Genomic DNA, 23,729 nt, shown 5'->3' with positions numbered 1-23,729 from the left:
GCTGTTTAATGTATTTTGTTCTCACAAGAAAATTTTTGTTATTTCTGATGCACACATTTCAGGGAAATAAATAAGTCAGCTTAAGGGAAATAAAGCACCGTTTCTTCCCGAGCCCATTACAATGTATATTTCCCATATTTCCATTTCATTAATTAAAAGACTTCCTAAAAGGGACTTTAAAAAAAAAAAAAACTAAATTGAAATTTACTTTCACTTGATTTTGATGCACATATGTATAATCAATGTGTAATGATCTGGAAAGAGCCAAACTCCTTTATTTTCAAATTTTCCATTTCAATTCCAAAATTTGAAGACAGAAAATTAATTTGATTGGCATGTTGTTTTGTTTATTTAACTTTTGATATACACATATTTTAGAAAAATAATTACAACAAGACAAAAACCATATGCTAATATATCACTTTAGACTTCAAGGAAAAACAATAATCATACATGTATATCTGGAACTAGTACAAATACTCAATTCCACACAAATTTTATAACACAGGAAGAAGATATAAATTTATCCTGACTTACATTAAATACATTTATAGAGTGTACTTTATAGGAAGGTTTAGACTACACCAAAATGTAGAATTGGGTCAATTTAGTTTTGTTTTTTTTTTAATGTACTTTGACTCACCTTAAAACAAATTTTCTTAGTTTTAAAACATATACAAACTGGTATACATAGCTTCACAGTAATATTGTTTAACAAAATAAATAAAATGTGTATCGAGTGCTTTAATTTTCATACAAAGTATACCCAGCATCAGTCATGTTAATCCAATATTAGAGTACGCATAATACACAATCATCTCTTAATTGTTTAAATTACTTGATGCACCAGGTCTCAACCTTAACTTTTGAAGGTGACAGCATATGGATTTTTGTAATTTTTAACACCTGGTAAATTTGGGACTGTAACTGTGTGTGTGTGTGTGTGTGTGTGTGTGTGTGTTTCTTACAGCAAAGCCACATCAGGCTATCTGTTGAGCCAACCGAGGGAAATCGAACCCCTGTTTTGAGCATTGTAAGTCCGTAGATTTACCACTGTACTAGCAGGGAGTGACTGTAACTGTATCATTATTAATTATTTTATGTTATAAACATTTAAGTAAACATATTCTATTCATATGCATAAACTTTCTATGTTGTTTCATTTTTAAATATTTTTGAACATCAAAAATTATTTCAATTATGTGACACTTTTTAACTATTTCATAAAAATTAAAAGATGCCAGGTTTGGTGAAAACTGGTGTATTTAGGCAACGAGTACCCGAATAATAAAAATAAGTCCAGACTTTCACACTGTTAATAGCCACCTTACTCTAAAATTATTAAAAGTTATGATTTTAAATGCAAAAATACTGGCAAACAGGCCTAATCACTGACAAATTAAAACGAATGTTTTAAAAAACATCTGCAGTTTACATTATTTCTATTTTATTATTACCTCCAATGAGCAAGGAGTTGAGAACAGTATTTCTAATCACACTGCTGACAAAAGTGTAACATAAAGGCTGGATGAAGCAAGTCTAGCCAGCTGGCCCAAGTTCTCATTATTTTGGCAATCAATCAAACAAGCTTGCAGACTAGTTACTCCCATTTTCTGATACTTAGCCCAGGTATGCCATGTAACTCAAATGAGGAATGTAAAAGAGGCATGTCACTGGTAAGTGAAATAATCTTGGTAATTCTGATTGTAGTAGCCTTCTGAACTAAAAATATTACAATATAACTAAATGAACTGCAAGTACCAAGAGTGTTCTGATCCCAACAGTAAAAATCTATGAATCCTATTGCTGAAATTTTTTTCTAGCACTTTTTACATTTTACTAATGAAACTGAAACATGAAGTACTAGTTTTATAGCATTATTTCCATGCCTTGTTCTCATACTTAACACTGAGTATACAGGTGATATACATACTCAAATTGATATTTTCACCTAATATGTGTTAGCCTTTAAATTACTATCCAGTTATTTATAACTTATAAAGCCAATGAGGTCCAATGGAACTTTACTGATTTCACTCTAATTCTAAAATTACAAACACCTATTCAGGGTATGTGAAAGAAATCTTGGACCATGGTGCTTTCCCTGATTGTGGGCCATTTATCCCCCCCCCTCAATCATGTATATTATTTTTTCCTCTTGTGATACTCACCAAAATACAACATCAGCATATAAATACTATTTTTTTGAAATAGAGAGATCAAATACTTTTCAGTGTTGCATGTGTAGAAAATATTTGCTGAGTCTGGGACATATGTTGTTATAGACAGCTAGTTTTAACTTTTTATTCTTCCCTCAGGTAAATAAAGAACTGAAAATAATCCTATGTTCAGTTTTCTTCTAATATCACACACAGTTTTGTGCTCTTTAACAGTGATGATAATTCCCTGTTTGATTTGTATATGTGTACAATTATGATTGAAACCAGGGAACCATCAATCAAATTAAAATAAACAGCCTACTTCTATATTTCAAAACTCATATAATTTATATGAAGAAAAGGCATTGCAATTGAAAACTAGAGTTTGAAAATATAAAAATGTGATAATTAGTAACTGTTAAATATGAAGTGTGTTCATAAAGAAATTGGGTATGATTTCCTACAGACCAATCACATTAGGTTTAAACCAACATACACATGATAATGAGAATGTGTGAAATCAATCAACAATGTTTTTACTTAATTTCTGTAAAGATGCATTTCCTCTAATGGATTTTGTACTTCATCATAAGAATTCAATGAAATATAGATGTAATATTACAAATCCAATCTTGTATAACTGTCCTAAAGAAATCTGCTACCAGGAGGTATTATCCATGCAGATAATTCTTGATAGAAACAACAACAAAGTGAGTCACAGAGTGTTAGTTCAGGACCATAAGTGGAACAAGAAAATCCTGATTATCTAAATTTTTCACCTGAATCTGTTATGGCTTAGCTCTTTCACTGCCACATGCACGTGCATGTCCGTCACTAGAAAGCACTATTACCAGCAGGGATGTCTCTAGCTAATGAAAAAATTCAGAGTTATGGCCCAAAAAAGCACCTACCACTAAAATACGTAAAACATAATTTCAGTGCAATAGATCACAATCTTAAAAGTAAATTCAGAGCACTGCAAAATATATCCAGGGTATGGGCCTGTTATGCCTCTGGTAAAAAGCATATATATATATATAGGGACACACTAGATAAGTTATCAGATGTCCTGAGAAACAGGGATAAACATTACAGTCAATAATAATTTTTCAAAAAATCCTAAATGATGCATATTAATTTGCAAATTGTGGAAGAAAATATGAATTAATATTCTATTTAATACTTCTTAAATTTAAGAACACTTATCTGTCAGATATTTCAGACACTTACCACTAAAAATTTTGTTGATATAACAAGTAACCAGCGAGTTATAAATGATTATACAAAACCACATATCTTTCTGTATCTAAGAATAAACCTGGTACTGGATGAGGTATTTATATATAAATATGGCAGTGAAAAGAGCTATTACTGTTTCAAAACTTTTTTTATGTCGCAAATGGATATCAGCCTGTTTATAAAAGTAGTAATTCATCAATATACAATTTATGATACAAGGCTTGACATTAATACTAACCCATTAGTGTGGAACAAGTAAGAAATGTATTCATACTTGTTACTGACACAACATACGAGTCTTGATAGATTAATGGCTTAATAACATTGTGTATGTTTCATTTTTTACTTTTTTGATATGTCCATATAATTAATTTGTTACTTTTGACAGCAAAACAGATATTAATTTTCCAAGCTTGCCATGCTCAATTCTTTTTCTCCCAAAAACAAAAGAGAAGTGATTTTAAAACCAATCAGAAAATTAATTTTTTCCTCATTGGTACATTGCTCAATTTGTTTTAAATATACTACAACCTGTAATACTAAATCAAGCCAAAACACTTTTTGATATGTGTGTGTTTCGCTCACAATATTTAACCTAATATATTATTTAGATTCTGAATATTTTAAATGTTTCTGTAGTGTATTTATGTCAGGTAAATCTTGAAAATAAAATACAGTGGGAATAGCCTTGAACTAGTTACCTGCTATGATTACTAATCCAAATGGGTTGGTGGCTTAGAAAATTAGAGAGACAGAGAGAATCTTCCTCAACTCTCTTGTATGTAAATGTGTGTGGTGTATAAAATGCATCACTTCCTATATCCACATATGCCATTCAGTAATAGTGATAGTATCTGACACAGAACTACCCAAATAAAGTGAATTATTCTTATTTCCATTGTAAAGTTGTTTACTGTACTAAAAGCTTTTTAAAGGTTAGAAAAATTTCAAATATACACAACCAAAATAATTATTTAAAACATACAAGACTTAACTGAATTACTCCAAACTGTACATCACATTAGATGGTTCTTTTGAACATCCTTTAAACATTATGTATCCAGAATTTAGTGTACAAAATTGCATGTTGGTTGAGAAGTGAAAATTGTAACAAAAAATGCAAATAATTCATTGAATGATCTCAAGCATGCTTGTTTTTCAGCTCTACATTATTCTGCAATAAATTATTATGGAGATTTAAAAACACAATGTGTTTCTTTATTATGCTGTACACATTTTAAGCTACAAGTTCAATATTTACATTAAGTAGAAAGGCTCATTGCAATTTCCAAAACAAAACATTATCCTCCATTTAACACCTGTATAACAACCACAATGAAGCTGAATAAAATTATGTGTAATCTGCTGAATTCATTTTTAAATATGAATAAAGGTGTTAATAACAATACTCCAATTTTTCTACCTTTCAGTAATCCAGCTGTACCTTGATACTGAGTCCCAGCCACTGTCAATGATTGACCTAAATGACTACTATTACTGGTGGACCTCTGGCTGATTTCTTCTTCACTTTTATTTTCTTCTCTTTTTGAAAGATTTATTTCTCCTTCTAATGCAGGCATTGCTACTTGGGGCTCAGTAAGTGATAGTTCTTTTAAGATTTTGTGATAGGAAGGTTGTCGAGTTAAGTTTTCTTGTCTTTTTTTTAACTCTTCCCCTTGTGTTGCAACTGCTACAAAGCCACTTTCACTATCTCCAAAACTTTTGGATGAAGTTAATATCTGAAGAAAAATAATCTCATTAATGTATAATGAAATAAAACCTTGCTTAGGAAACATCAAACTATTGGTTTTTTTACATGTGATAACAAACCAACCAATTTGCGATATAATTATTCAGAAAGACTTTCTCAATCACTGATGATTATGCATGAGTGATAGTTTTTTTTTTTCTTCAAAATTTTGTGTTGAGAAGATTCCCAAATTAAATTTTGTCCCTCCCTCTTTTTTTTTTAATTTTTCCTCTTGTGTTGAAATTACTGCAAAGCATTGTAACCATCTCCAAACCATTTTGGTAAAGTTAATATCTAAAAAAGGAATCTTATTTTAATTCTAAAATAATTTTAGGAAAGTATATAAACAGACTATTACACCTTTTAGAAACTCACTTAAGTTATTCCTGTATGTCCATTTCCAATTTGTGTGTAAAGATACTTGTATTTTGGGGGGAAAAAATATAAAAATATTTTGAAGTGAAATTATCCAGAAATTTCAAAGTGTTTAGTTCTAAAATCACTGTTAAGAATAGAGAACTTTTCAAAATGAAATTATGCAGATGATATTTGAAGCAACATACCAAAGCATATCTGAAACCTAGTTATGGTAATGTTTTTTCAAACATCTACACACATCTTTATCAAGAATGTGATGGGACTGTAGGTGAAAATAGTTTTAGTACATGTAGTTCCAACAATTAATGAGATGCAAGAAGTATAGAAAGTTTATTAATCAACAAAATAAAGCTAAAGTTGAATTCCAGTTAATTATATGAAAAAAAAAATTTTTTCTTCTTCATTATTAATTTCTACAGTACCATTAATTCAACTCTACATCACCACCTATTACTTGATTCCAGTGGACATATTTTCTACAATTCTGAACAAAGAAACTTTTTTTTTTTATCAATTATTTACTGTGTTTATCAAATGTTAATAACCAAATTGGTTATGATTCTTATGTGCTGTAAGAAGATAAACAATTTAATATTAAAAGTAAACTTTTGATAATAATTCACTATCTTTTTTTCTCTCACCACCATATCATTAATTCCAAAATATTATGTTACAATATTTTCATACTGTATACAACTGATTTAACTCTGAAATAGTGATTGACATTAGTGAAACTAAAAATGGTGTAAAAAGGTTAAGAAAAGCCACAAACAGTATCATATAAATGAATTCCTTGGTATGAATAACAGCTAATAACAAGGATGGAACTAAATTAAAAATTATACTCTAAATTAATTTCCTTAAACCTAATGAAATGACCAAAAAAAACAACTAAAGTTGATAAAGTTCCCTTATTCATATTAATTTACTTCAGTAACTTTAATAGTTATGATACCATATTTTTATGTTTCTAGACAAATGTTTTTGTTTGCTTGTTCACCAGTATGACATCTTATGCATACAATGAGTTGAGCAGGCAGGTCAGAAACCTCATGTTTAATCTTCTGTGCAGTACTTTAAGACAGTCTTGAGGTAAGGAAGCTGAACAAAAATTATTCATCTGAGACAGTCTCATGATAAACTTTACTTTCTGATTTTGCAGCATTTAGCTAAAGTTTTCTCTCTATATGCTACTGCCATCTACTGCTATTTGACATCATTAAACAAAACAGGTAGAGCCAGTATGCACACTTAGAGCTCTTATGTTCTTCTTGCAACTTTGGATTGTGTGCAGTGCCTTAATTCAAGAACTACCACTCCAAATTTAAATTTTAATCAGTAGAACCAGATAACAGATAAATAAATAGATATTTCTTTTTTAATTTGGGTGAGTTTATATCAAATTATTTTCCTGCTTCTAGAACTATCATACCAAAGAATTACTGATTATTTTAGTTTACGCAAGCCCAAAACGAGCCGTTTTTACATGTGTATTTCTCTACAAGCGAGTTTTCTCGACATCACTGAGGTATAGATAGGTTTTTCTAGATCAGTTTTGTCATTTTCCATTAAATTCCCCAATTTCTTCACAAAATGTTCTCCAAAATGGGGTAAAGTGCCTTTGTATCCACTCCTGCAGTACCTTTATAAAATATAAAAGTGGTTCCTACCCATTTTGTTAATATACATGATTAGTAAATTTAATTCCATAATAATGGAACTGAAAATTTTGTAAAAAAACAAAAGTGACACCTATAGTGTAAAACATTCACAAACATCAGAATGCTAAGGAGGTTGAGGAGTAATAGTTTGTAATTTTGAACAGTGGACCAGAAGGAAGGCAACACCCACAACCTAAAATGGCTGTACTTAACAAGTCCACAATCGAGAGTGGAAAGACTGTTTGTCACTATCACTCTTCACCTCCGACACCCTTAGATTCTTAATCAAATATACACTAACCACTGAATCATGCTTGGAACTCTAGTTAAAGAATGGCACACTTTTGGGATTGCTCTGTTCTAAGTACAAGGATCTTAAAGCTAGAAAGCTGTTTGATTAACCCTATCTAATTGTACAAGAAAGCATGTATTTATTTAAATTAACATCATTTTATCCACTTTCAACCAGGTTAACTATTATGTCTTACAATGGATCTACAATGACAAACTCCATTCAAGGAAGGAAGTAGTCAAAGAGTGAATCAAAGTCAGGAGGAATGACATGAAAGAAAGTGCAATAGGTGACTACAAAACCATATTTTGTAAAACAGACAGCTCCTGATTTATTTAAACAAGAATGTGGCAGGGATTGACACTGAGAAAGATCCAAAAAATGTAGTGAGAGTCAAACCGGAGCACAGAGAATTGCCACTTGAGAAAGGGAGCCAAATGGTGCAAGTAATGAAATAAAAACATGAAGAGTAGTCCACATTCTGGCCTGGGCAATCTCCTCCCAAAGATGATGAAAATGAGCTGCCACAGATATACCAAACCTGGTGAGAGAAACAACACTATAACAAAAGGTATTTTTTGGAAAAAAGAAAAGAGTAAACCAACTGAATAAATTAATGAACCCAAAACATAAGGGTGATGGATGAAAGTTCATGGAGGCACAGAAAGTTTCTAAAGAAGAAACAAACAGGAATTGAAATCACAATTGTACAAGCAACATCACAATGTAAAACCCTCACAGAACACAGGAAGCAATCAGGATCTGACTGGAAACAAAACTGATGACAACTGATCTACCCCAGATTCAATGCACGCAGGATATGGCAAGCCAATAACTATATAGAATGTTGATGGACCCAGAATATGTATTCCAGAGTCTACAAACAAAGAGACCTGAACTGATACACTTCTTCACCTTGATTGATCAACCTTTCCTCACCTGAAATCCCAACAAATGGAGATGTAAAGCTAATGCCCTCACTACTTGAAAAAACCTGTATGGAGCAAAGGTAAACCCAAACAGAAGAGCATGGAACTGGAATACACCCCTCTTAAACAAACCAAAGAAAATGGCATGAGGGAGATATGACTACTTGAAGATAAGCATCCACAGACCTGGAGTAAGAAACCTAATGAAGGAATAGAAATGTCACCATGGAGAAACGAGAGGGATAAAGAAACTATTTAAGATGGGAAAGGTCAAGGACAGGTTTCCAACCCCAGTTTTCTCAGGGATGACAAAATGTCAAGTGTAAAAACCCTGGTCAAACCAGAACCAAAGGCTCTATGACATTCTTGAAAAGAAGCTCTCTCACAGTGTTGGATATGCAAAGACAGGAAACTGAATCTCATGGAAGAAGGAAAAGAATGGGAGATGAAGAAAGGTGGGGGAAACTAGAGGTAAAGAGAGACTCTCTGTTAAAACCTGTAGAATCCACTGATCTGTAGAGAAGGTTTCTCAAATATCCATTAATGTGTGGAGTCTGGCCTTCACAGGATCTGAATCCCAATGGGTAGTCACCAATAATGCTCCAGCTTTTTCTGACTGGTACAGAGAAAATGATAAAGAAGAGAATGACAAGACATGGGTAAAAAAACAAGATGTGGAGTTACAAAAATGAAAGGCAACAACAGGAAAAGAGGAAGGTTCTGATTTATTACTGGCCATGGAATAGAGGGCATTATGCAATTTGGTAAAATCCACCATTCTAAAGAACTGGCAAATCCTCCAAACACAATGTCATGTAATAACAATGCAGCCTGTAATTTCCTGAGACAGGTAAGCAGGGAAAGAACAGATGAAAAGAGCCTTGCCACAGTTGAACACAATTGATGCAAGTTTCCCTGAAGAGTAACTGGGAAAATGATAAAATACATTAAGCAAATGGTGCTTAGACGAGAAGGAATGTAATTAGTTAGGATAAGATGAGTCCTTGAAAATTAGGCCTGTGAAAAACGAGAACAAAATCTCAGGATTAGAACTCTGAAGAGGTAATAGATGACTTACTCACTGACAATTGAAATAAAGACTAGCAGAGCAATGAAATATTAATGAAAAGTGTTCCATAACATGACAGAGATTGAGGCAAAGAAACTCCAGAAATTAGCTCTGACAAAAAAAAATGCTGAATATGAATCTCTTATGTCAGGCAAAGGAGGAAACAACAAAGTAATCAGAGATTGGAACTTGTAGAAAAAGGAAGGAAAAGCATGACAGGAAATAGAAGAAACATGCATAATCAGCTGGAGGAAAGGAGTGGAAGAGTGAATTTCTTCCAAATGTGCCCGAAGCTGATGGTATAGGCAGGTAAAATGTTATCAAAAATCATTGCCTTCCTGCACATTCTCATCAACACAGAATGGTGTCAATCTATGTGGAAAAGACAACAAACAAGGCCTCATGTAGAAATCTAACTCCTAATGGATTATGGTTTGTAACTCCTCGGTAAATAGTGCTGATTCCATGGCCTGGGTAATGGCATGGAGCAATCTTCAGAAAGGGCAAGAGCCTTAGCTGTAGTCACAACTTGAAATACCTCCCCAGGACCTGGGTGCATGCATGATGCTCCTGTTGGTGGAAAGTTGTTGCATGTGCTACGGCATGCTAAATAAGTAGCTTTAACTGAGGGTTATGAAGGCTAGTGCATCAAGTGAGAAAAGCTATTGTATGAGAGAAGGTAACTATTGTATAGAAAGTATTATAATACAACAAATAAATTGGGATAAGAAAACTCAAAGCAGAAGGAATTGTAAGAATAAGATACTTTGTTCTCATTATAATCAATATAATGGTCACAGATCATTCAATAATTGGCAGGCAAAGGTATGACTGATCAGACATAAACACAATTGTCAGAAGAAATAACAGAAGGACATATTTTATTATTTCTATTAAGTGTAGAGAGTGGTTTTTAACATGTTTATGACATCTAGAACAAAGTCAAAATACAGTGGCCTTGGTTTGGGTAGATTTTTGATGAATGTCAAACACGTTTGGAAAGTTCCACACCAAGAAATAACACCCTAAATGTATTCCAAGTTTCATGAGAAATTGGTCTGATAAATTTCTTCTTGTTCAAAGTTACCATTAAAATATTGCAATTTCTGTACATTCAACTCGCAAGTTTATGGTTAAAAATATATTTATAATAACTTGTCGGGTAAACTCTGAAACTACAGGATCTTCATCACTTGGTAATTTCTTTAAATTAGGTTACAGAACATTTTAATGGTTAAGCCTTTATTCTGGATATTTTTAAATTTTATTATTCTACTTGTACTGTAACCAAAAGCATCTTACAGAAATTCTTTACTGTGTTTGTTTTATTATAAAAACACAAAACTATGTGTAGGCTGTATGTGTTGTGCCCATCAATAACAAAACCCAGTTTTTAGTATTGTAAGAAATCAGAGAGGGAAAGAAACTGAAAACACAGAAGTATTACAGTTTTTAAGATTGGGCAAGTTTAGAGTATATACACAGTCAATATATTTAATAACATGCAAAAGTACCTGTCTCGAGTGATGGGAAGAGTTTAAATTAATTTATCAATTTAAATTATTTCCTGGACTTTAAAAACGTTAATAAGTAGCTCTAAGGTACTTATATTGCCCATCACAAAAAAGTAATTGTTCAGCATTTCAGTCATGCTACAAGCCACTTAACAATAACATACAATAAAAGTACCTTTTTATACTTTAAATTACATCACATTTTGAAATGTGAATGACAATTTAGTCTAAAATATCCTGCTTGTAAAATAAAATATGGCATCAACATCATTCATGCCTATTCTCCCTTTATATCAAAAGTAAATACTAAGCATTGTCTGCACAAACAGCTTTTGAAACACAGCATCAAATGCAGCTACCATAAATAGAAGAAAAATGAACATTTAGACAGATACCACAGTTCACAATATGTGATATACTTTTTGACAGTTGTAGCAATGTTTAAAGTTATAAAGTTACATGTAAACACACTGTATATATTACAATGATACAGAGTTCTTCAAGCTTACCTGAACTGGATGGACTCCACTGTCTCCTTCAGTACTGTGGATAACAGAGTCTTTATTCACAAAAAATACATGCTTACCCAGCTGTAACAAGATATAAAAAAATTATGTTTAAAAACTTATCAATGACAGTAATTCAGGAGTAGAGAAAAATCAAAGCAACTTTATGATAACCAATATTCAGGATAAGATATTATTAATTAGTTTAAGTAAAGTTCATAAAAACCAAATGCAATTTACCTGTAAAGTATTTCAATTTGGTATTAGTTTTATTTTTATTTTGTTTTAGATATCTTGAAAAAGCTACATGAGGACTATCTGCATTAGCTGTTTGAATTGATAAACTGTGGGGGTGGGGGAGGCACAGAGAAGATCAAGGCTGATGATTACATTGAAGAGAAGAAGCAAGGCACAATATTCAACAAAGCACATCTCAATAAATGCCTCATAGTGACAGATGTGTAAATCCAATGCCTCAACTGGGTCAATAAATCTAAAAGTGTGGAAGGCAACCAGTCAACAGCATAATTTTATATATATATAAAAATGATCTGCGACCATTATATTGATTATAATGAGAACAAAGTATCTTATTCTTACAATTCCTTCTGCTTTGAGTTTTCTTATCCCAATTTATTTGTTGTATTATAATACTTTCTATACAATATATAAAAACGGAAAAATAATATTAATGTGTTTGAATGCATTTCACACAAAACTCATTCAATATTTATGTAAAATATTTTAGTTTAGTGTTAGTTACATTTTTGTTTCTGATATCTTGAAAAAGCCACATGAGGACTATCTGTATTAGCTGTTTCTGATTCTGAAGTGATAGAATACGTGGAAAGGCAATTAGTCAGTGTTTAATTCCAGGTATTGGGTCTTGTGAGATTCAACCATCTCTCTAATAATACATGCATGATTCTGAAATTTTGTAGCAATGGAATGTGAATCATGGTCATTCAATTCTGATTCACAGCCCAAAACACCAAATCACTTTGCCAAATCTGTTCAGTTAGGTTTTTTTTTTTTTAAATCCCCCATATTTGGAAAAGGTTAAATCTCTTCTACACGCAGAAACTTCCTACTTTAGTCCGGTGTTCTTTCAGACAAAAAAACTTACTTAGCTAACTTTTTCATAAATATTATTAATTCAGACTCGAAACAGCAGACTTGGAGTTCTGGAACTTATTTTCTCATTTAAACTTAATACTGATACACTATAACTAAAACTTCATTCACACCAACTGCCCTCTAATGTAACAACACTTTATTCTTTTCCCCAAAAAATTTTTGTCACATTAATCCAAAGTTTGTTTGTTTGTTTTTGAATTTCACACAAAGCTACATGAGGGCTATCTGCACTAGCCATCCCTAATTTAGCTGTACAAGACTAGATAGAAGGAAAGCAGCTAGTCATCACCACCTACTGCCAACTCTTGAGCTACTCTTTTATCAACTAATGGTGGGATTGACTGTCACATTATAACACCCCCACAGCTGAAAGAGCGAGCAAGTTTTGATTCGATGGGAATTTGAACCTGCGACCTAGCCATGCCGGGCCCTAATCCAAAGTACTCCCCACTTATTAAGAAAGAAGTAATAATAAATATGGGACCCATTTCCCTTTGGTAGTAGCTCAATGGTTGGCCACAGAAGAATTACAATTTTTAATATTGGGAATGCTTAATATTAACACACATTTCTTTAATTAACATGCTTATTCAAGAGCAAGTGAAGAAAATACTGAATAAAACCATAATATAAATTAATTTTGTCTGAAGACTGTGCATAAACTATCCTGGCATAGGGGGAAAATATCTTTGTAAAAATTCTCACAATTTAAAAAAATCAATCATTTCTTATACTATATTTTTAACTTGATTTTACAGTGAATGAAAAACTTATTTCTACCCATTATAATTATTTTATACTTTTATTGAAAGAAATTCTAGGGAAGATTATGATTCTTATTTTCTAATTTCATCTAAGTTTTATCTAAATGTTTGTTCGTTTTGGGTGTTTATACTACTTGTAAATTTTGAAAAGACAGGTTAGAAGGAGAAAAACAAGCCAATATTTTAAACTTCCTATACTGAAAATGTTCTTATATTAGTTACTTACTTTCCTCACATAAATAGCTCTTCTAATTCAGTGCTGCCTTTTTATATAAAAAAATCTGTTTAGTACACATCAAAAGCCTTGAAAATACAACCCATCTAAAACTGATTAATTCCAATGCATCTCTCAGACAATCATGCAACAACACACTCTCTTGACAAATGTTTCTCCCTCTGTTCAATTCCATCAGGCTATCATTAAATTTCGACTAAAATGAAAGCACTGGCTTTCAGTAGGGAGGAAGGGTGGAAAGTACCTATCAGCAATTTATTTTCAGCATAAAGGCAAATTATAACTCCAATATGGTACATTACCTCCTCTCACATAATTAGCCATAATCCCACAATCAATAGGCAAAGGGACTATTGCAAGAGAAAGAAAGAAAGATTCTTTGAAAGTATATATGTAAAAACGGTTCGTTTGGATTGAGAAAATGTTTTACGTAGAGGAGCGAACCCCAAACGAGCCGTTTTTACATATACATTTTTCTCTACAAGTGGATTTTCTCGACATCACTGATTCTTTGAAAGTGCCCAAAAGGACACTCCCCAAAGGAAGATCTCCGAAGTTAAAGATCATATATAGGATACCTCACCATTTTTAAAACAGGTATACTCTTTGCCCATTGTGAAAAGATGATTCATTTATGCACAGAAAGATGGAGGGGTACATCCAAATGGGAGAGAACTATTGCAGGACAGTAATTCAAACCATACATTATTTATTAAACTCAATTCCAGAAAACATAAAAGTGGGAAATATTAAAGGTTGTGCCCCTAGGTATGGTGCAATGAACCATACATGGCAAGTCAACTACATCCAAAACTCATGCTACTTGGAACTGACATCCACAAAGAGATATGGTGAGGATTATATTTTTGGTAAGTCTACTACAATCTAAAACTCAGCCACTGGGTACCAACATCCACATGGGAGTAGGAAAGGATTAAACTGCCAAAAAGTTGACTACAATCCAAAACCCAGACCACCAAGAACTGAGATCCAAGAAAGAAGATCAAACCATCAAGGAGGAAAGTCAACTACAATCCAAAATCCAGCCATCTGGGGAGGTATGAAAGATGATCTTATTATCTTCATCTCAAATTCATGAGACTGATGGAAAACTCATACCTCCCTGACTTATGAATAAGTACTTGAGAACAATGTGAGAAATTGAATGACTGATCCAGGAACTCAACATTTAGTATTGAAAAGATATTTGTGTAATGTAAACTACCTCAAATATATGACCATAAATGCCCCAAGTGTAATAACAGCCTCAGAATAATAAGCATCAAGGGATAGTGGAAATGGAAGAAAAACAGTAATATGCAATTACCTCCATTATGACTTGCAACAAGGATGGAGTAACGAGAGTATAAATGAGTGAGAGAAGAGATATCTGTGATATGAGTGTGCAGAGTTATGTTGATTGATTCAGCTCTAAATCAAAAACCCACCCACTGCTCAAAGTGGTAGCATGAGGGATCCCAATCAAATGGTTGAACTGCAATACTGACTGCTCACTCTGTATTACATAATGATAAATATCTTGTCATCCACACCAGCAGAACACCACAAACTCTCAACTGAATGATTTTATAATCATTTATATATTACACATACACACACACACACACACATATATATATATTGTTGCATAATAGCTTTCATGAAAGATGCATTGGAATTAATTAATGGGTGGATGTTTGAAGGTGTGTGTGGAGTGTGCAATTTTTTTATTTTGTTTTTTGCATATAGAGGGCAGAAATGAATGAGAATAGCTATTTATGTGAGAAGAAGTACTGTACTGTATTGAAAAGCACCCAGTAACAACTCATAGGCTACTTTAATTAATAGAGGGATTTGTCTCTATTATAATGAATATTTAACCTCAAAGTGTAGAACACAGACAGTTTTTTGGGAATGGAACAGGAACCATGGACCCATAGACTAGCATGCTGAACACAAGATGGCATTTTGTCAATTTTTATCTCAAGAGGCCAAATATTTGTGATATTGAAAATATAATAAAAAGTCAGTACAATAAACTATAATTACTCAACTTACAATCATTACTTGTATAGAAATTTAATAACCAAATATACCATTGTTGGGACTGATACAAAATTTACACTTACAAACAAAGTATAAAGTGTTAAAAAATCTATATTAAAACTGATCTTGCTATAAAATTATCAAAAATGTTAAACTACTAATTGTTTTGACTGATGCAGGAATTAAAAAAGGTAGCAAAGACAAATATCATTCAAAAGTTATAATTTTCCTATATTGAAAATATATTTCTGATAGGTACTTACCTCCCCTCACAGATATAGCTATTATTGCTAAGTGCATGCTTCAAGCCTTAAGCTTTCACGTATCCCACGATCAATGTATCAGGTCATTCCTTAAGTAATGTCCAATTTTAGGTTCAGAAAAAGAGAAAGGATTTCAAACACTTTTAATGTTATTTAATCAATAATGTATGTCCCATTATTATTAATTACTTCCTGCCGACAATTCACAAACTTCCAAATGCCACTTCTATAAAATTCTTGGGGTTTGGAGGAAAAGAATATAGAGAGGGTAGTTTTGACATCTTCATGGTGCATCACTTAAGCTGTGGTCGCCTGATCTGAACTTCTGAAACCATCATCAACATTTTTTTTTCATTGAGAGACTCAGCACCATAAACACGTTGAATGTTTCGTGTAGTTTCTGTTGCACTGTTGCCGTTTTTAAACTCATAAAGCATTATATGCCTAATGTGCTCCTCAGACACATACATCTTCATAAGGGTAATCGAATAAACTGAAACAGTGAAGTTGGATTAGTTTATTTTGTTTGTCTAAGGATTTTATTCACGTCCTACTACATATTTTAGTCATTAGAGCTTTTTACAAAGACAGAAATGATGATGCACTTTCTGTATTAAATTTTAAGACATTACTTACAGGATGACCTGATAGTTCAACTGTGTTTTGCATGTAAATCATCACGTGACAACCATCCTCCAACAGAAGTGCAACACATCCTTCTGATGCATGTGAATCCCTCTAATTCCACAGAACTATCAGTTCCTGCTTATGCAGAAAATGAAAGCATTAGTTTTCATAGGGAAGTGTAATATAATACAGTGCATTACCTCTTCTCACAAATATAGCTTTAAAAAAGCTTCCTTTAAATTTGTTCAAAGAACACCCTAAAAGCAGAGATTCTTACAGTGGAATATTATAAGTGGGAGATCACACCATTGCTGTACCAGGTATATTCTACACCCAGTGTGGAAAGAAGTATTCCAAAGATGGGTTGAAAATGGAAGAAGCATATTCAAAAGTGAGAGAACAGTGGTTGGATAAAGATCTAAACCATTTGATACCCAAATTCTTTTGATGACAAGATGTGTGCGAGGGAAAAAAAAGTGCCTTCAGATGTAGAGTAGCCAATGTGTTATAGACCATAGATGGCAAGATAACTGCATCCAAAACCCAGCAATCTGGTGGAAGTAGGAAAGAGGGTCATAACATCTTAACCTTATGTTCAGCAGCCCTGAGGGAGTTATCATACCCATCAATCTGTGAACAGATCAAATTATAGCAAAATAAGAAAATATTATACAGTTCCAGGAACCCAGCATCCAATAAAACAGAATGAGAAAGATATCTCTATAATGTAAAATATTCCACTCAAAGCCAATCAGACAAGAACCACTTCCAGTAACTTAACATCTAAGGTATTTGAAAATCTTTGGAGGGATAGTACAAGAGGAAGAACCATAGTAACCTTTATGTTCATTTATCATGACCCAGAAACAGTAGCAGTGAACACAAGTCCAACTGAGTGAGGAACATACATACCTATCACACATGTGAAGACTTATGCCAACTGGTCCAGCTCTGAATCCAAAATGCAGCCACTTGGAACTGACACCCATGTGGGGGTAGGATGAGGAATTCCAATCAAAGGGGTAAACTGCAATTTTGATGGCATACTCCAAAAGATACAACACCTCCTTTGAATGAACCCATTCAGAAATGGAGCTTCAAATTGAAGGATATCTCACCACCTGCACAAGCAAAACACTACCATCCTACTCTCGACTTATGAATTCATTATTGTTTACATCTTAAATATTGATTACATTCAGGAGGATTCCTCCATAGTCCACAATGCCAACAGCTTGAAACTGGAAAGTGGTAAGAATCCCATATTGCACTGGAAGAAAATGGGGGAGAAAACATGGTAGAGGATCTGAAGGAAAGTCAACACAGGAGACAGTGCAATTGATTACCAGGAAAACCTTATTTTGAAAAGCAAAATCACTCCTCATTTTTTCAACTTAAGGAATGGCATGGATGGGCAGCTATCCCATTCTGCTTTACCCATGAGTTAGTACTGTCAAAAAGGTATATTAATGAAACAAATATATTGTAAGGAAAAACGAATGATGTTGTGTAGCACCCCATCTGAACAATGTGCATTTCATGGCCATGAAAATTATATTTAAGTCATCATGACCTGACAGTGTGAATTTGAATAATTTAAGTAGACCTGGTAAGGCAGCACCACTTACCTGAATGGGATCCTTAAAGAAGAAAGGGGCATGCCCTTGAAAAATAAGGAGGTATATAAAAATATAACTTGCCCAGTAACAATCTCACCAAAGTCTGAAAAAATGGAAACACAATAAGGAGGAAACAGTTATCTGACACAGAGAGTAAGAGATAAATGTGCGAGATGTGGTCCACATGCCTGACTGAAGAATTTCCACCAAGAGACAATGGAGATGGGATGACATGGAAAAAGGTAAGATGCCTACATTGATGAGATGATATCTGGAACAAATTATGTGAAGAAGGAGACAAGGAATAAGCCAATCGAATTACAAGCTGAACCCAATTAGTAAAGGTGGAAAGAGAAAAGTCATTTACAAAGGATAGCTGCCATAGGATGAATAGGCAGGATAGGTCAACACAGAAGGAAGTTTTATAGGCAACATAACAATGAAGAGCACATACAAAACAAAGTAATCTATCTGGATAAGACTGAGAATATAGGTAAAACATCAACGAGAAAGAGAAATTATCCTCAAGAGCCACCAAAAGGTTTTGGAAGGAAAGATCAATCAAAATATATGTGGAATGACACAGAGTATGTAAAATAGTGATGGCAAATAAATCCAACCAACAGCATCCATAGACAAAGAGGAGAAAGAAATAAGTCTTAAGGGCTAAGTGAAAAAGGGCAGAAGTTCAAAAAGAGGTAAAGCAATGAAGAACCACCTTGACATCCCAATCTGGAAGGGCTACACACTGTGGAGGTTGACTAATCCAGAAGGAACACAAACAACAGTAAGAGGATAGAAGAGGTAAAAAATTTTATGGTAACAAATAAAAAAAAAAGTGTGAGATAAGACAGCCTTATAGCCTGCAATCATGGAGATCAAAGTCCCTTGATCAAACAGCCAAGTGAGAAAATCTGCAAGAAGAGAAAAAGTGGGTCAAACAGGTAAAATCTTCCAATCAAAAGATCAACAAGAGAAAACATTTTACTTGCATTGTAAATATTCATGTATGAAAAGGGAATGGTACACTCTAAACATGAAGTAACTCACCAGTAAAATCTGGATCTCCTCACCAAGGACTGGATAAAAACCAGGTTTGAAGATAGAGGATAGGAAGGGATGGATGAAATGCTGGTGACCAAGGTTGACATAGTAAGGATGGAGTAAGAGAAACAGATAATGGTGGAGCACATGGGAGCTGAAGCAACTACAGAAACCACAGCTGTGCCAGCCAGTAAGGAGCATTAGAATGACTTGACATGAAGTGGTATGGTTGAACAAAATCATCCTGAGGAGGAGATAGGTGGTAGGATACACATACAGGTATTTGTTGGTTCAATTCTGGTTGAGCACATGAACAGCCAGTACAAGTGGATAGGGAACCAGAGACCAAAAAATAGGTATCTTGTTACTGAGGGATAAGACAAATGCACAAAAGTGAGAAGCACCCCACTGAAGGTATAGCCACTGAAAAGCATGAGAATCAAGAAATCATTTCTTCAGATAAATTTTGTCCAGTTAGGAGAGACAATCTGCAACAGGGCTGAATGCACCCAAAACATGACATGCAAGTGTGTGGGCCTAAAACAGGATATCTAAGGATCAACCACAAAGAGAACAAAAATAGAAGCCATCTTGGTAATTGATTTAAGCTGTCACTGTAGAACTGTTTGAATGGATCATGGCAAGACGAAGAAAATGATCTAAAACATGATGCACTGCCAGAAACTCAAGGACACTGATATGGTAAGACCTCTTGGCTAGAGACCACTGACCTGAAGATTCCTGATGGTTGACCCATGCCATGAAGGGAAGAATTCAGATGAGGGAAGAGAAAGTGGAACACCCACCAATGTGTGGGATTCATCCATCCACAAGTACAGATCACCGGCAAGGGAAGGAAGAAGGGAAATAGAAGTGTCCAAGGGATCCTGCAAAAGTTTTCATTTGTTGCACAGAGACCTTACATGAATTTGTCCTGAAAGAAATAAAGGGTTTCCTTAGAAGATAACATCCCCTAAAACAATAACATCTTGCAAGCAGTAAGGGCAAAGAACTGAAAGCTTCATTGAATGGAGCTAAAGAGGAGAAGGTTGGGACTGAATGAGATGAGTGTTGAACACTCAAGTGGATGAGATATTGGGTAGATATAAAGAACAACTTTTCCAACTTGATTAACTAACCCATCTAAGTGGCATCTAAAAGCAGTAGATGAATGTGATGGGGGAATTCTGTTCAAAATGAGTCAGTCATCCATGTAATGGTGTAAGTGCAACCCTTGGGCATGTATATGCTGGGCAAAAACCTTGACCACTTGACAAAAGACAAATGAGGCCAAAGCAAGACCAAAGGGTTGAGCACAAAACTGATATGCTACCCTTTGATGTAGAAATCAAAGACAGCACCTCAAATGACGAAATATACAGATAAGCATTCAAGACGTCTACCTTGGTTATCCACAGACTTAGAGAAAGAGCCCACCTGAGGAGGAGAAAAGACTATTGTAAAGCATAGCAGAACCAAAAATTGATTGAAATGGAATAGATCAATCAAAGGCTGCCAATCCCTGGTTTTCTTGGGTACCATAAACAGCATGAAATAAGAACCTGGAGAAGGAATAGGTACAGGTTTGATGGCTTTCAGAGAAAAAATATTCTGTACTGACTTAAACAGATGTTGACTGGTGGTAGGATCCTGAGACAACAGAAAGGATATGGGTACCCTAGATAATGAAAGCAGAGAAAGGAAGTGGATGACAAATTCCTCAGATAATATCCAATTAACTCCAAGATCTTTGGTGAAAACTCACCATAAGGGTATAAAATCTATCAACCAAGCTACCACTAGACAGGAACCCACTGAGTAATTATCAGTACTGTTAGCACGCTCTCCATCTACGTCAAGTAATAATATAAGCAGAGAAATCCCTAAAAGTAGAAACTGGTAAGGGGCAGGAAGGGAAACAGTAATAGGGGATTGTCTAGGCTATGAATGAAACAAACAATGAATCAAAGATGAAAGTGTTAACTGCTGTCTCATTGATTTCACATGAGAAAATCTCAAAAACAGACCATTGAAGAAAAGTTCCAAAGATAAGTACGCGGTAAACAAACTTGGAAAAATACAGTGTGTCTCTCTAGAAGATCTCAACAGCAGAAAAACCACATGTGTAAGGAAAATACTAAAGATAAATGTGCTTTCATGGAGGCAATCAGGAAGACAGTATCTCCCAAAAAAACTCAGGATTTTGGAGGAGCACCTCAGACAGGAGATAGTTAGTGAAAAAGTACTGTAGGAGAGTCAAAGACAAAGGCAGTAAAACCAGGTATGGGATAAATAAACAGAATGATCAGGGTCCACCCTCAAATTGGCAACATCAATTCCAACTATTTGGAATCAAGAAAGTGAAATTCAGCCTGATGGTAGGTTAATGCAAACTGATCTGAAGTACTTGAAGGATTAGGCATGCTTGTGCCCTCATGCATCTGAGATACAAAATTATCTGAATAAACCCTGGTATCTGGGGAAGGGGGTAAACACAAAATACTCAGGGGAGTTGGTATCATGTTACAAAGAAAGAAAGGGATTATAGAAAGTTAAGGAAACACATAAAAGAGAACACACCTGATAATTCATGTCCAAAAAAGTAATAAAAACAGACTTAGCATGCTCAGGAAGAAAAGGGCAACATAAGAAGAAAAAGGTTGATTCACATAATGATTAATCTCATGTCACATGAAAGCCAATAATTCCATAGTTTAGTTAATTGAGTTCCTGCCACATGCATCCTGTGTAAATGTGCTGGTAAATGGTATTACTTCTGAAGTGGTAACTTGGACTTTTCAATTTATTGTTAAAGATGAATGACAAAATGAAAAATTGGAAAAATAGTTATCCTTATGCTCATGAACAGTTGTAAAAATGAGAATAAAAATTCCACTATGGAATAAAGTACAAAATATTTCAATGAAAACTTCAAAAGATTTACTAAGTTTTCAAAAAAACATGATTGAAGAACACAATGAAAAGCATCTTGACACAAGCACTGTCAAACAAGAAATGATAGTTTTGTAGAATTGAATAGAGGAAGTCACGTGCATCAGCTAACATTCATGTTAGCTACTTTTCAGTGCTCTCTCAGCAGTATGAGAACATAACAGTACCGTGTTGTTACACAAGTTTATTGTATGCATTTCTTTAAAACTGAATTACTTTTAATTTTGCCTGGTCTATGATACTTTTTTTTTTTTTCAAATGTAAGTGTTGCTGTCAATGAATGATTAGTGTTTATTTTTGTAAAAAAAAGGTGTTGGAACATTATTCCCACACAACTGCAGAATCTCTTCCAAACAAAATTTGAAACATTTACTTAATACTAAGAATTTTTTCTGGGGCAGTGTAGTAATGAAAATTGAATTGATAAAATAAGAATTATTCCAGACATTTGAAGCAGCTTTTTTTTACATGCTTATTTTCTACATGATAACAGTAATGTCTTTGGAAAACTATGAAAACTATTAAATGGGTTTTCGTCATAAACAAGGCATTCCTTGAAACTTTTCACAGTAATTCCAAAAAAACTAGATCATAAGACAAACAATTTATATAAGCTCTTGTTCATTTTTCATTCAATTAATGTTTGTCTCAAAGTAACAATTAGAAATTAAACTATGTTTGAAATGAAATAATCATTTAATAATTTTTTGCCCAACCTTACATAAAGCATCTTTACACATGCATCATTATCATTATTATTATTATTATTATTATCAGTTACACATAATTAGCCTCAAACTAAGTTTTCTACTACTATAAATCTTTTTTTTTTTTAACTGCAACAAAAACCTACAGGTAAACGTTAAAGTAAATTTTATGACAAATTTCCAAAAACAAGAGTCACTAAAATATCCTAATTTATTTAAGCAGATAATTATAACATATTTCAAGAAAACTAGTATTTTTAAAACTTCCACCATACCGATTGTAGAGTGGTGCTACCTGGAGACTGTATAACAGACTGCTGGTTTTGCTGAATCACAGACTGAACAACCTGTGTATTACTGGGAATGGAAACATGGACAAAGGAAACTGCTCCTCCTGGTTGTGGCACAGTTAGAGCCTGAGTTGATACAGCAGGTGCAACAACCTGTGACAAGTGTTTCACAGAGAAGATATTATTTATGAAGCCCTGTGAAAATGAAATGCTTATCATTTACCATTGACATTAAATCAAATATATTTTATCATTAAAAGATAATTATTCTAAAATTGTACTCTGCATATTTCTTTAAAAAATTAGCCACATTTGACAGTATAATCCAACTTCAGTACTACAGTGATAAGAACTATAACATTCAAAATTAAAAACAAATGTACTTCATGATTTGAATGTTTTATACAACTCAAACCTTTAGAATATCACAGTTTGAGAAAATGTAAGCAAAACTAGACTATTACTTGGCAACCAAACTAGTCCCTTATAAAATGGTATGTTGCTTAAAACATGGGACAAAATACGAAGTAATGAATACCATAAAAATT

The 23,729-nt window shown here is 33.6% G+C and overlaps 1 protein-coding gene and 1 long non-coding RNA gene across 13 annotated transcripts in view; one reads left to right on the top strand and one right to left on the bottom strand.

Moving 5' to 3' along the window:
* LOC143230332 (cyclic AMP-dependent transcription factor ATF-1-like) overlaps window positions 1–23,729 on the bottom strand; it is a 67,554-nt gene that overhangs the window by 11,959 nt on the left and 31,866 nt on the right. For 8 of the 12 annotated variants that reach the window (XM_076463712.1, XM_076463711.1, XM_076463706.1 and 5 more), the window contains 3 exons: window positions 23,167–23,376; window positions 11,501–11,581; window positions 4,822–5,137 (listed from right to left, as the gene is read on the bottom strand). In XM_076463712.1, the coding sequence (XP_076319827.1) occupies window positions 4,822–5,137; window positions 11,501–11,581; window positions 23,167–23,376 (607 nt within the window). The remainder of the gene's footprint in view (window positions 1–4,821; window positions 5,138–11,500; window positions 11,582–23,166; window positions 23,377–23,729) is intronic. The other 4 variants (XM_076463716.1, XM_076463713.1, XM_076463717.1 and 1 more) reach the window with 1 other exon arrangement.
* LOC143230333 (uncharacterized) lies at window positions 1,543–12,180 on the top strand. The gene is made up of 3 exons (XR_013016393.1): window positions 1,543–1,676; window positions 4,829–4,994; window positions 11,787–12,180. It is a non-coding gene; the product is annotated as an uncharacterized LOC143230333 (long non-coding RNA).

This window comes from Tachypleus tridentatus, chromosome 10 (assembly GCF_004210375.1).
Source record: "Tachypleus tridentatus isolate NWPU-2018 chromosome 10, ASM421037v1, whole genome shotgun sequence".
In the NCBI taxonomy this organism is placed as follows: Eukaryota; Metazoa; Arthropoda; class Merostomata; order Xiphosura; family Limulidae; genus Tachypleus; species Tachypleus tridentatus.
The sequence above is the reverse complement of the archived record's forward strand: the minus strand, read 5'-3'. Positions and strand labels throughout refer to the sequence as shown.